Source organism: Oncorhynchus clarkii, chromosome 22 (genome assembly GCF_045791955.1).
Source record: "Oncorhynchus clarkii lewisi isolate Uvic-CL-2024 chromosome 22, UVic_Ocla_1.0, whole genome shotgun sequence".
NCBI lineage: Eukaryota > Metazoa > Chordata > Actinopteri > Salmoniformes > Salmonidae > Oncorhynchus > Oncorhynchus clarkii.
The window spans coordinates 23,490,424-23,505,467 of NC_092168.1; the positions used below are offsets into that span (position 1 = coordinate 23,490,424).

General features: G+C 42.6%; 1 protein-coding gene across 1 annotated transcript; it reads right to left on the reverse strand.

Annotated features, from left to right (window-relative positions):
- Positions 1 to 8,628: 8,628 nt before the first annotated feature.
- Positions 8,629 to 14,152, reverse strand: LOC139380719 (filamin A-interacting protein 1-like). Its single transcript, XM_071123673.1, has 2 exons — positions 13,995 to 14,152; positions 8,629 to 11,768 (listed from the first exon to the last, which is right to left on the reverse strand). The coding sequence occupies exon 2, from the start codon at positions 11,447 to 11,449 to the stop codon at positions 8,966 to 8,968; it is 2,484 nt and encodes an 827-aa protein (XP_070979774.1). The 5' UTR covers positions 11,450 to 11,768; positions 13,995 to 14,152; the 3' UTR covers positions 8,629 to 8,965.
- Positions 14,153 to 15,044: the final 892 nt, after the last annotated feature.

Genomic DNA, 15,044 nt, shown 5'->3' on the forward strand with positions numbered 1-15,044 from the left:
CCAATATGCTGCTATCTTCTCCTGTCTCAGTACAATCTGCTCACGGATGCGTATCACATCATTGGTTTGGGCTACAAGTTCCTCCTCACTCTATCCATTACTCAGGTAGCTGTGAGAGGACCTGCTCCACCCTGAAATTTGTGAAGAACCACCTAAGAACCTCCCTCACTCAAGAGAACCTTGAAGCGTTCGTTTTGATGGCAACAGAGAAGGAGATTCTTATGGGACTTGACAAAGATGACATCATTGACAAGATGGCAGAGAGCAGTGAGTTACTGCGCTGCCTACTGGTTTACTAGTGGTAATTACTTACTGGTTACTCTGAAGTAGCTATGCCATTACTCTTCCTTAACAGCCTGACAAGGGTGAAAGAACATTGGCTGTGAGTTAAAGATTTTGTACAGAGGCATGTTTTTGGGACTTTATTATTATACTTGCAGTTATGTAGCCAAAGTTCAATTTCATTGACTCAGTGTATAGATGTGTTTATTTTTGTGCTGTTTGCTTTATGGACACCAGTTAGTGAACATTGTAATATATATTTTGCTTTTTAGACTTTTATATTATACTTACATACATTGTAGCTTATGTTTAAGTTCAGTGAATGTGTGTGTGTGATGTTTTTTCATACTTTTGATATGTTTGATGCTTGAATATAAAGATAATAATTTGAACATTTGAGCTAACTCTGTATATCTCTGTATATTCTCTTTTTAAAAGTGTAGGCTAATTGTTTTGTGTGTCTAGCCTTGTACATTTGTGTGTTCTATGATTGGTGTATTCCTAGTGAGTTTATGAGGGTGCAGCCATAGCATACCTTGATCAGTCCCAAATGTTTGTATTTTTGGTCAGTCCCAAATGTTTGTATTTTGTAATGTTGGTAACTTAGTGGCCAAATGTATAACTCGTTTGGTACCCGTTACATCAGCAAATAGGGTTAGCCTACGACATTTGCAGTGTGGTGGTTTGTGTGAACAAGGTGGCCTGGGATGGATCAAATTCCCGGCCTGAATGATTGTTTCAGTCAGATTAATTGTTCAGCAGTCTTATGGCTTGGGGGTAGAAGCTGTTAAGGAGCCTTTTGAACCTAGACTTGGCGCTCCGGTACCGTTGAGTCCGTTTTTGTGGTAACAGGACTCTTTACAACATGATGAAACTTTGTTGCTCCTTGCTGTGTTGTAGCAAACAAGTATGTGGTTGCCTAGGCAACACTGACCTCTCTGCAGCAGCACATTAGTGATACACAGGTTGACTCATAACCAGCAGTCCCGCAGTTATATCCGTGGAGTTGGCAGGTTTAGTGTCATGAAATATTGTATATTGTGTGGATGAAGGGCGGCGGTATTCTCTGTTCTGATTGTATTATACTGTTCAATCAAACTTCAACCAAAACATTTTCATACATGTCTGGATTTACTTTAATCATTTGTTATCATTTCCACACTGTACCACATGTTTTGTCTTTATACTTTAACTTTTCCATTGTCATATGACCATGTATTTTTGGATACAATTTCGACATTCACTGTACCAGATAGTGGAAAACATGTTGACCCCCATTGTAAAAGAGGCTTTATATACAGCAAAACATGCTGGAAAGCTGCTGTGTTGTTAGCCAGGTCAAAAATCCTGACCTACATTTTGCAAATGCTCTCATGTAGGGAAATGATCCAGCCCTGTGGCTTCAGGCTATTCAGTGTGGTAGAGTGGGAAATGGGGGGGGGGGGGGGGGGCAGTGTCCAAGTAGGCTACACGTAGCTATGTGTGGAAAACATTTCATCACATGTAAAACATTTAACTTGTTTAGTACAGTCTGTTTGTGACTCCGCTCACTACTTGTTGCTGTTTAGTCCGTTTGTTTGTGTTGTTGGTCTTGGCTACCTTAATGTTCAGGTCGGTAGCTAGCTAGCAATCACTCACTCAAGTGGCTGCTAGCATTATCATGAAAACGAGCATTAGGGAAGTCCTACAGTATTACATTGTTTCTAAGTAGTGAGAACACCAGGGAGCGGGCAATGTTGAAAAGGAATCTTTAGATCTGTTGTACTTTTCTCAAATGTAGTTTTGTAATTGACTTAGACAAGCAGACAACAAGAAAATTGTGTTTGAAAAAGCTGATGTTATTGCTGTGAGCCAATGGTTATCAATGGTTGTTTTTCCCCCAGGCAGGCAGGGTCTAGAATAGACGTTCTAGCTAATACCATCTGGGTCTATGGCAGTTCTTAATTAGTCACAAGGGGCATTGTGCCGATTTCTAGGTTGCTTTTGTCACCAGTACTGCCTCACAGGCAAGATTGAAAAGAAAGTAGGCTAAATGTGCGCATCCAAAGCTCTTGCTAGCAGTTGTTAATTGTTACCAGTCTCTTACTGGTAGTGTTGAGCGATTTGTGCTTTTTGAGGTCATTTCGATGTCGGTTCGATTATTTAAAAAATAATCAATGTAACAGCACAGAACAAAACTATTTATAGTCCCATGATGGTAGTGACTACCTATTACTGCTTATCAAGCATAATTTATTCACATTACTTTACTTTAATCAAATATTTGTGTCTATTTGTTACATTTGTTTTATGTTATTACTTTATTATTTAATTCCAAGTCATCTCATCTCTATAGAACTACTGCCTATTCTTTCTGACAAAATCACAATTTTAGTAGTTCAGAGTAAAGGCATGCATTTATGACTGAATACCAACTATTAATCACTTAGATCATGTATTTTCAGGTAGAGATATCTTGTGAAGGTCCCTCTCGATTACGCATTATTTTCTCTTCTTGTCTCTGTGTCTGCCCAACACAGACCGTAAACGAGCAATGGATTATGGTCATTGTAGTTAATTACCACGTTTTCTGCACTAAACTATGTAGAATATTGGCCTGTTGGAAACTACAACTCCCTACTAAATCGCACAGTTCAGGCTTGATCTGATTTATCTGAACGACATCGGTCACTTAGTTATTTAAAAAATGAAAAATAACCCACATTTCGGTTAATGCTCAGCACTACTTATTGGCAATTAGAAAAGACAATTGCCATAATTTTTTGATTTTCCTCACTCAGTTATTACAATTTAAATTACATTTAACAAACCAAACATTGAAATACTGTTATGTAAGGTAAGTAAAAATCCAAACCAGTCCATGTATATAGTAAAATACACTTTACCAAAAAAACAAACGATTAGGCCTATAAGGGTGACCACGTCATTTGGCTGACCAATAATGTCATCCAAAATTCCATGACCATCACAGCCCTAAATTCAATCAGTGTTTGGTCTGATGTTTCAAAGAGACCCAACAACTGTCATTTCTGTCGCATCAAAATGACTGAGTACTTGAGGAAGATGCTCTTATGCTCTTACGTCCTCTCCTTTATCCTCCCCTGCATCTCCCTGTGTCTATCTCCCTCACTTTCACTTTAAAGCACCTGACCATTACTTCATCCACCGCTGTTGAGATTACTAAACTATTACACAGTGCACTCAAGAGTAGGGCCAGGAATGATTCCTGGTTAAGTCACATGATACTGTGCTACTCAGGGGCGGCTGCTTAGGCCAACTGATCTCTGTATCGTAATTTTATTTAATTGAACCTTTATTTAACGAGGCAAGTCAGTTAAGAACAAATTCTTATTTACAATGACGGCCTACCCTGGGGTAACCCGGACGACGATGGGTCAATTGTACGCCAACCTATGGGACTTCCAATCACGGCCGGATGTGATACAGCCTGGATACAGTATGATAGTGATGGCCTAGCACTGAACCAGTAACTTCTCTAAAGGGCTGGCAGTGAATGAGCTGATTGTACTGTGGAGAATGTGGTTTTATGAGAAGATCTGTCTTAGCATATGTTAATGAGTTCCGTGTGTGTGCTGTGTGATTGTGTCATATTGAGGGAATGTCCCTATGACCACAAGAGTATCAGTCGTCATCCTTCCTTTCATCCCTTATTTTAGTGGGAGGAGAAAGGGTGGGGGAGAAGGAGAGCGATGGCTTGGTGACGGACTAGTGAGAGAAAGGGGTTGGGGAGCGGAAGCACTGCATTGTCATTCCACCTCAAAAAGCACAAGAGGATTTTGACAACCAACATCTCTCATTGTGCTGTAATTTAGTAGTAAACTGATAAGATTAGCATTCCTTCATTATGTTGTTGAAATATAATGTAATATCTGAAAAATTAAGCTGATTGATTGCACCCAAATTGGCCCTTTTCATTTATAGGATACGCATAATATTCAATAAATATGGTATCCAACATTCGATTTGGACCATAATACTTCCTACCAATGAGTAAGACATGAGGAACACATTAAAATGATCCAAAGCAACCCACACCAATCCTAACCCAACAACCGGTAGGCCTATACAGTGTCAGTTCGCCATGTCTGACAGGTAGTATGGAGCTGCTGCTTGTTTTTTCGTCCTATGTAACGTATTCCCTGTGAATCTGATCATGGTTTTCTGTATGTGTTTTCATTGGGATGTCTTTCTGCGGCGGTGGCAAAGTTGTGCCGCTGCTAAAGACATATAGGCAAAACATTGCTGTACCAAAAAAAATGAGCCATATTGCATTATTTACCATAAATGAGTGTAAAAGTAGCAGGTTTTGCCCACTAGATTTGTTCCTACTACTGCCACACCATTTTATCAATGTTGCTGGTCTCTTGTGTTCATTAAATGGATCAAAACATTTTCTTTGGAACTTAGGTTAGAAAACCAATGATGCTGATGATGAAAATAAATTGTGTGGTCATCCTTACAATTCAAGCCAGTCCTCCATGAAAGCAATTACGTCTGTCCTTCTCTTAGGTTTAATCTGTGTCCAGGAAACGGTCTGTGTGTGGTTTATTCCTTTCAAAAAAAGGCATGGATTAGTTAGACTATTCCTGGTGAACAACAAACCTTTTGGCTATAGCAGATCTAATGGTTTTAATGTGAAGGTCACTAATGGTCTTCAATTGTAAAAGTTCCAAACTCACACACTGTGGAGTAGTTTCCAATGATAATGGTGTTTATTTTAATGGTAAATGTCAATAATCACACTACGTACATGTAGAGATGTTTTCTAATAATGTTATTGAAAATTATAAGACTGCCATGCAATGGTTTAAAGTTGTATTATTTCTCCATCAAAGTTTTGGGCTTGTAGGAAAAGTCTTCATGTTAGATTTGCACCAAAGGGATAGCCCTAGAGAGCTGCCATTTGTTGGACTATTCAAGGAGAGTTGCTTTCATGGAGGACTGGCTTGACTTGTGAGGATGACCACCATTTATTTTCATCATGAGCAAAAGCTAAAGTTTTCTACCCAAAGTTGCAAAGAAAATGTTGTGATCCATTTAAATGACCAGCACATGGATAAAAGAGAGTGGTAGTTGCAGAAACAATGGCATCTAGTGGGCAAAACTTTGTACTTTCACACTAATTTATTGCACATGACTTCAATGGCTAATTTCTCTGAACAGGTAAAAAAAAACATCACCAGATTCACAGGGAATACATAACATAGGATAAAGAAGCAATACACCAAGCAGTAGCTCCATACTACTTGTCAGAATCATTATTTTACTGTATACTGGTTGTTGAGATGGGATTGGCATAGGGTGTGGGGGTCCGTGCATTGCTTTTGACAATTTTATTGGATTCCCTATGTCTTACTCAATGGTAGGAGGAAGTTTGGTCCACATCTGATGTTCGGCACTATATTTAGTGAATATTATGTGAATCCTAAAAATGTAAAGGACAATTAGGGTGTAATTAATTAGCTTAATTTCAAAATACATTCAAACCCCCGAAAACTGCAGGAATTCTAATCGTATCTATTTGTAACTACATAAACGATTTCAGAACAATCTGAGATGCTGGGTGTCATGGGTTGCTGAAATGAGATGGAATGACTCTGCAGGGATAGAGAGAGGAGTGTGAGTGCATTGTGTGTGAGATTTCAAGGCCGTCACACTCCCATGAGGCCTCTGTCACGCAAAAATCTGTCCAAACTGTTTTCAGACGGTTCCCTTGGCCACAGCCACGCCAAGAGATGTCATCAGCACAGAAAACGCTCCATGTTTGTCATGTATGGTCATGGTCTGTCTGCTCCTGGTGGCTTCCAGCCAACCTTCTTCCTTACGTCTCTGGTGTGTAATCATGATGGGATTCAGCTTGTCACCATAGGTACAGGATACTGCATTGTGAGTCTGTTTCTCTGTTCGGATATGGCTGAACTACTGAAGTCAATTCTTTGAAGCTTAAAGAGGTCCTCCAGTGATTTTTGAACTTGTCCTGTTGAAAATTGATATCCCAAGTATTACTACGGTAAAGTACACACACTAAAGAGTATAAAAATATGTTTTGAGAAAAATAATGTTTTTAGACACAACTGCAAACTTCAAGGAGTTGGTCTGATGGGAAGTCATGATGTCATCGGCCACCACCTTGCTTGAAGAACAATAGAGGAGCAATAGAGGACAAAAGAGAAAAGGCACAGCCCCCACTTGTGCCATGTCATTTCATACCTGGACTACCTATTGAGACGTGCCTTTTGTTAAGTAAATCTGGTGTTACGTGGGGTGGAAAGGAGACTGGAGTGCCACTTTAAAGACCTACTACAGTTTCCTTTTCACCTCATTTAACACCTGATTTACTTAAGAAACTGCACATCTCAATAGCTGGCCCAGGTATGAAATGACATGCACAAGTGGGGGCTGGGCCTTTTCTCTTTTGTCCTCTATTGCTCCTCTATTGTTCTCACAAGCAAGGGTGAGATGATGACATCGCATCAGACCAACCCCTTCAATGGTTTACACTTTGAAGTTTGCAGCACTATTTTGCTGAAGACATATGTTTTACCTTTAAGTGTGTGTACATTGCTGTATTTATACTTGAGATTTTGTTATCAACAAGAAAATATGAAACATGAAAGCTAAAAAAAAAATTGCTGGAGTGCATCTTTAAAAGTACCACTCCTTCCTTCCTTTTGTAGAGCATGGTATGCTCTGTGTCTGTGTCAGTCGCAATTGTGTGTGTGTGTGTGGTGTGTGTGTGCTTATAAAAAGAGAGGCTGGCAGTTTACCTGACCTACTGTATATTATCTTTGACTACCTCAGCCTAGGCTATATGTTTATTTGCACTTCTGTTTTGTGCTTGAATTGCTTGCCCAAATTAGTCCACTGACTCAGTTTATTTTCACATTGGAACACTGATCCTTGAAATGGATCTCATTTGAGGAAATGTTCTCCCATCAAGAATAGACCTAACATCACTGAGTACACTCAGTTCCCCACAGTGTTTCCCCCTTTCCTTTGCTCTGCTACTGTACATGGTGCTTTTGATCTGAGCTGACTTTTCCTGCGTATCATTGGATAAGGTTGGAGCCGCTACACACACACACACACACACACACACACACACACACACACACACACACACACACACACACACACACACACACACACACATATATGTTTTGTTCTTCTATCCTCATGGGGACCTAAATGAATGTCCATTGAAATTCCTATTTTCCCTAACCATTACCATAACCCTAATCGTAACCCTTACCTTAAACCGTAACCCAAACTCTAAACCTAAATCTAACTCCTAACCCTGAACTAAACCACTAACCACTTACCCTTAACCTAACCCTAATTGTAACCCTAGCCCTCATTTTAACCCTAACCCCAACGCTTAAAATAGCATTTTAAGAGTTGGGGTTAGGGTTGGAATTAGGGTTTTTTATTTTATTTTTTATTTCACCTTTATTTAACCAGGTAGGCTAGTTGAGAACAAGTTCTCATTTACAACTGCGACCTGGCCAGGATAAAGCATAGCAGTGTGAACAGACAACAACACATGGAGTAAACAATAAACAATAAACAAGTCAATAACACAGTAGAAAAAAAGAAAGAGTCTATATACATTGTGTGCAAAAGGCATGAGGAGGTAGGCGAATAATTACAATTTAGCAGATTAACACTGGAGTGATAAATGATCAGATGGTCATGTGCAGGTAGAGATACTGGTGTGCAAAAGAGCAGAAAAGTAAATAAATAAAAACAGTATGGGGATGAGGTAGGTAAATTGGGTGGGCTATTTACCGATGGACTATGTACCGCTGCAGCGATCGGTTAGCTGCTCAGATAGCAGATGTTTAAAGTTGGTGAGGGAGATAAAAGTCTCCAACTTTTAGGGAAATGGAAGAATTTTCCTTGTTTCACTATCCTTGTGGGGACCCCCCGACACACACACACGCACACACACACAGGCCTACAGAGAGTACAGGCATATGCTTATGGTGTGGTAGAGATGGAATGGTGATATCAGCCTGTAAATATCCCTGATCCAAGTACACACACGTTGGAATTTGCTGCTTCTTTTCTGTCCCATTCATCTCTATTATAAACCTCTAGGTCATGGTAAAATCCTCTGTGTTAAGGTCTCAGTAAGTATTAAAAATGAGTGCATAAAACAAATATCCAACTTCCAGCTATTTTCAACCCTTTAAAAGTTAGATTGTTTTGTCTTTTACAGTGAATGAGATTAGACAATCAAAGAAAATATAGCCCGATCAAAAAACATGTAAGTAAGCTAGGTTAATATAAAACACATGCTATTTTAGAATGATAGTCAACATATTCATCAGGAATTTATACCCTTTATTGAATGGGCAACACCGGAACAACAAAATAAACCAAATTGTTTTTCATGTTTAAAAATGTAATGCACACATTATAGTAACGTATGAAAGGCTATATATGTAAGTAGTAGTCTTAAATGCATTAAGGTGACCATATACAGTGAGTGCAGACCAAGTCCAGATAGGATTAGATATGTGTTTGATAAGTGCTTTTTCATGCAAACACTGATGGAATCACACACTTGTTTATTATTAGGATGATGTGGCCGTTCAGACATAGGCTGGTTTGAGCTAATTCTCTGTTGGTCACTAGGGGCTGGACGGGGGCGGGCATTTCAATCATACGGGCCACTTACTGTAATGTGTGAGGGTCGTGAGACAGGGGTGTTCGCAGGGGCTATGGTGATGCTACTGGTGATCTTGCTGTTGCCTTTGACGTGGCAGCCATTGGTCAGTACTGGTGTCCTTAGCTCCAGCCCGGGGGTGTGGTATGGGCCACCAGACTGGCTCTGGGTTATACCATTAAAAGACTGGATGTAGGGGCTCCCAAGGTGGATGTGGATCTTGTTGTCCTCTGTGGTGATGATGCTCGGACCAGTGCTGTCGGACCTCTGTAGCTGCCAACCATTCTGCCTCTCCGGGCTCACCCGGAATACGGCTTGACCTATGACCTTAGCGGATTCAAGCGATCCAGTGCTGACTGTTAGCATCTGGATGGGAGAGCCAATGTGGTCAGGCGACACTGATCTGGAGGAAGCTGGGGACATGACTGAGACGGGTGTCTTGATGAGAGGGGAGAGGACTCTGTCTGGGCTGCCAAACCCTTCTGATAGTGGGGTGTTCTTTGTTCTGGCCACTGGTGAGATGGCAGCATTTGGGATGATGGTGATTCTCTGTTTTGGTGAGGCTCCGCTGGTGGGGATGACGGCGGTGCTGGTATAGGATAAGGCATTGTCAGTGGTGGGGCTACTGATATCCAGCATGGCCGTGTTGAGGCCATGGTCTGGCGTTACCTTGATGTGTAAGGGCTTCCCTGGGGTGTGTGCAAGCATCACATCTCCTTTCTGGAAAAAGTTACTGTTCAACACTTTGCAGTTAATGGGATGGTGATTGTCCTTGCCGTTGGGTGAAGGAATGCTGAATCGCCTCACATTATTGTTTTGGTGGTTCAAGCTTTCAATGTTGTTCAGCGGTGAGTTGCACTTGTTGATGACACAATCCTTCTTTTGATTTGGGTCCTCTCCATCGATCTCCTCATACAGTTTACCGCTGAGAGTCAGCGGAGTCAGGCTCCTGTAGTCAGGTGGCAGGGTGTCTGCGGGCTCCGTCTGCACCTCCTTGGTGCACAGATGCAGGTCTGAGAAGCATCGGCCAGTCATGCCTGGCCGGAGGCTCTTGCTGAATCGCCGGTACCGTTCCAGCTCATGGGTCAGTCCCTCCATCTCCCTGGCCAGCTCCCTGTTCCTGACCTCCTGCTGGGTCAGCCTCTTCTGCAGGGTGGAGCTGTCCATCTGCACTCGACAGATGGACTCTTCTGTCCCCATCAGCCTCTGGACCTTCTCCTTGAGTGCCTCCACCTCCCTTTTGAGGAGGACAGACTTGACCTGCTCCTCCTGGAGTCGCCTGAGGAGGAGGTGCTCCTGGTTGTTCTCCTTCTTCCCAGCCAGCTGGTACTTGGAGAGCTCCCTCCTGGACTCCTCCAGCTCCACTGCCAGAGCTCTGGCTCTCTCCTGCTCCTTGGAGCACCTCCTCTCCAAAGACTCAAAGTCCTCCTCTGCCTTCATCAGCTCTCCCTCTATCACTCCCTTCTGCATGAGTCTCCTCCTCAGTCTATCTACCTCCTGGGTGAGTTCTTTGACTTTGTTGTCTTCCTGTTGGTAGCCGTGGTTAGTGTTGTCCAGCAGGGGGCTCTTGACTTCTCGACATGACTCCCCCTTTTTGACCTCCAAGATCAGAATCCTTTTTTTCATGGCGCTAACTTTGCTTTGCAGATCCCCACTCCTATCCTCCTCTGCCCTCAGCCTCACCCGCAGCACGTCCCGCTCTTTCGCCACACTCTGAATCCTGTCTTCGAGCTCTGCTTTAGATCTCAGTGCCTTGCGGCTCTCCTCAATGAGTTTCTCTGTGGCTGTTGACACGCTGTCACTCTCAGCCTGGAGTTTCCCATCCTTCTTCTCCTGGAGTTTCTCCTCTGTCTGCCTGAGTCGCTCAGCCATGTTCTTCCTCTCTTCAACCACTACCACTGTGAGTGTTCTCAGCTTGGCAAAGTCCTGTCTCAACACCCCCTCAGATTTTTCCAGCTGGCCCTCGATGGCTTCCAGTTCCCTTACCCGCACCCTGAGGGTATCCAGCTCTCCAGACAGCTGCTTGGTGCTGGCCCTCTCCTTCTCCAGGCTTCCCTTCAGAGAGCTGCACTCCTGCCTGCTTTTCCCAAGAGCCTCCTCCAATCTGTCCAGCTCACTGATTCGGCCATTCAGCTTGTCCACCTCGGCCTTCAGGCTGCGACTCTGGCTGGACTCCCTCCCAAGGTTTCGGTCCAGGTCCCGGCATTGGTCCCCCATTCGGATCAGCTCCTCATCCTTTCCTTCCATCTCCACCACCCTCATCCTCAGCTGTTCCACCTCTGAAAGCAAACCAGGGGTTGTTGCGCACCCTTCTCTCCCATGGCCGAGCCTGTCCCTCAGCTCCTTCAGTTCCTCCTCGGCCCTCTGGAAGGCGCCCTTGGTCCCCTCCAGCTCATCCAGCTTTCGACTGAGGGCAGCCAACCGCTGACGCAGCTGCCGGTTCTGGGTGTCCTCATTGGACAGTTTGGCCATCATGGCTTCCTGTTTGAGGCGGAAGTAGGAAGCTTGTTTGTGTAGCTCTGCCTCCAGACGAAGTGATTTAAGCTCCTCCTCCTTTGCCCTGGAATGGGTGGAGTTTAGCTCCTGTTGGGCGTGGTCGGCGATTTCTGTCAGTTTCTGGACACGTTTGCTCTGCTGTGAAAGTTGATTCGTCAGGCGCTGCTGCTCGTCAACGACCAACAATGCAAAAGACTTGAGTTTAGTCAGCTCTTCCTTTAAAGCAGAGACCTCTCTCTTGCTCTCCTCCTCCTTTCTTTCCCAGTAGGCTTTCTCCTGGATGAGCAGTAATTTCAGCCTTTAGAAGAGGGAGACAAACAAAAGGATGTGATTCAAAGGGAAAGGTGTGGTTTAACTTAGTGATGTAACATATTTAAAAGTCTACAACAACTTGACTTCTGTGGAAGGTTTACGAGCCTTTACTTTCAATCAAATCAAGACATGAAATAGCTGCCTGTATTTGTCTTTCTTCTGAATGCAATGTTATCCAGTGTGTGGAAGTCCCCCCACACTCCCTTTCCTCTGTCTACTACAGTACACTTCTGAGCTGGTGAGCTAATGTTCAGACAGGAAATGTACCATGTCCATGACGGAGACATCATTTCCTCCCTGTTCCCTGGCCCTCAGTGCTCTCTCTAGGAACAATCTCTGTTCCTTCACCTGACCCGTGTGTGTGTGTGTGTGTGTGTGTGTGTGTGTGTGTGTGTGTGTGTGTGTGTGTGTGTGTGTGTGTGTGTGTGTGTGCGTGCGCACGTGTGTGTGTGTGTGTGTGTGTGTGTGTGTGTGTGTGTGTGTGTGTGCGTGCGTGCGTGCGTGTGTCCAGTCTCCACATCCCTGTCCTCCTGGCGTTTGAGAGGATGTTTTGACTGGCATCACAGATGGTGCCTTGGCAAGGAGTAGTTGGTTAATTATTTTCACCATACTCACCAGTATAAACATGTGTTTGAATACACACACACTTTTTACATATACACATACATAAATACACACAAACCTTATACATATACACATACATAAATACACACACAAGAACAAACACGCATGTAGCTAATGTTTGTTCACTTTGTTTTGACATTTATTTGATATTCATTGTTTTGTGTTGTAAAACATGTTTCGCATTAAGGCAAGGACATATTTACAGAATCTCAGAGATATAGTGAAGGACGCCTGGGTTTGTATAGGGCAGGGCTAGTGTGCAGATTTACAGAAAACTTCAGAAACTCTCAATGATGTAAGCTCTTGCATGGAGCTGTATTACTTTTGATGAATTTGCAATGCAATTTAGTAGTTTATTTTCTCTGTAAATATTTATGGGGTTGTTTTTATGAGAATTTTCTTGGCATGCATTATGTTTTACTACAACACCGAAATGCTAATGAGCTGGATGACTGTCAGTATGCAGTTGGGAGTTTCTCTCATGCACACACACGTGTACTAATGTGCACACACACACACACACACACACACACACACACACACACACACACACACACACACACACACACAGGCCCAAAATACAGCCTAACTCTACAGAAATTTACAGTAGCTAGACAAACTGATCACAAAGTTTAGCCTATATTGTACACATTTACAGTATTTCTTCATTGACAAACAGAGTTTTCTGTATTTTAATATTCCTGCTTCACTTGATACATTTTAAATCTTCTCACTGAAAATTCCCAACTGATTTATAACCCACATGGTTCGGAATGCTGGAAAATCAATGCCGGGAGCTCAGCTGGGAAATCTAAACTGAGTTTCTGATTAGCTCATCTCTCTACCCGTAAATGTGATTAGTGATAGTGACCATATTCAGCATTTTGTGTTTGTGTGTGAATATTTAGGCTAATGTAGCCTATAATTTAGAGCAAAAGCAATTAAGAGGAATATTTTATAATAGTTTAGCAGCCTTATTATTAGTCCATATAGGCTATCTTCTCTTTAAACTGACAATTGCTTTTAGATATTAAGGTAAACTGTTGGGTGTAGTTCGTTTTTCTAGACTTGTCTGATAAGTTGTTGAGCTAAGTTATCCAAATAAATGTATGGGTGGAATGTTAATTTGAGTGTTTGGGTAGCAAAGTGAAATACTGTAAGCATAATTTAGCATGGTATCACTATTTTGTATCATAACTCCAGGTTATGTGTAGGCTAATAAGAATCAACCTAAATCCATCCCTGTAATATAGGGGAAGGCAACTAGATTCAACCACGGGACGATTTTTGTTGGAATGGATGGTCGGGGGGCCGGAACATAATTATAATAATTAAGCCCAATAAGAGTATTTGAAAATATCAATAATTGTATACCTTGATTACATTAAGACATGATCACATATGTCCCTTTTTATTTGTGGGAATACTTGGGACCAGATTTCCTGATTTAAACAATTTTTTTGCTGAATTCCTAGTGATTTTATTCTTTTTTTTAAACCTAAAACCCCCCCAATCCCCACACCCCCAAAAATTCACTCAAAGGGACTATACTGTAGCATGTTCTGAGTTCATCTGGGTTTGTTCCTACCTGATCTGTATGTCCGTAAAGTCTCAGATCAAATCCTATTCCCTCTCCGCTCTCCCACCTCTCCTTCCCGTAGTTCCCAGCAATGTGGACATTCCAGGCAGAAAACTAACATTATGAGAAGTGTTCTCCACACACCCCCAGCCAGACAGCACAGCTCTAGAGCCCATTACATCATCAACAGGACCTTATAAGGGGCTCTGTGATGTACAGACTCTATTGTGTGTGTGTGTGTGTGTGTGTGTGTGTGTGTGTGTGTGTGTGTGTGTGTGTGTGTGTGTGTGTGTGTGTGTGTGTGTGTGTGTGTGTGTGTGTTTGTGTACGCATCATGAATAATTTGTTTGTCATGTTTGCTAATCTTAATGTGTGCATGCATGCATATGTGTGTGCCTGTGTATTTGTGTGTGTGTACTGGATATAAGCCTATTCCAGATGAGGTCATGTTGCAGCCATGCTGGAGAGGCTGATGGGAAGGACAGAGGAAGAGACTTTACTCAGGGAGAGAACGAAAGAGAGAAGAGGGACCTCACACTCAATCTCAGTTCTAACAAGTTACTTGGCAACACTCACATTAGTGTACAGTACAGAGACTGGTGTGTGTGTGTGTGTTGTGTGGAGCCACATGTTTGTGCTAGCCCCCGTGCCTGGGGCCTGATAACCTGACTGAGGGATGACATCATCATAGGTCTGCAATCACATCCACATGTGTAGCGGTATGCTCTATCGCTCCCTTTTCCCTCTCTATTGTTGGTACATGGGACCGATACATTGAGGTGTAATCCATATAGGATGTTCTATAGGTGCACAGAAATGCTTTCCCCTCAGGAACACTGGCCGAGACACACACACACACAAAAGCACACACAAACACACACACACATTCGTGTAGGCTCTCTCAAACACACATACATGTGTTAACACACACATGCGCTTACATAGCATTACAAGCATTTCGCTACACCCGCAGTAACATCTGCTAAATATGTGTATGTGACCCATGAAATTTGATTTGATATACAATGCCTTCAGAAAGTATTCATAGCCCTTGACTTA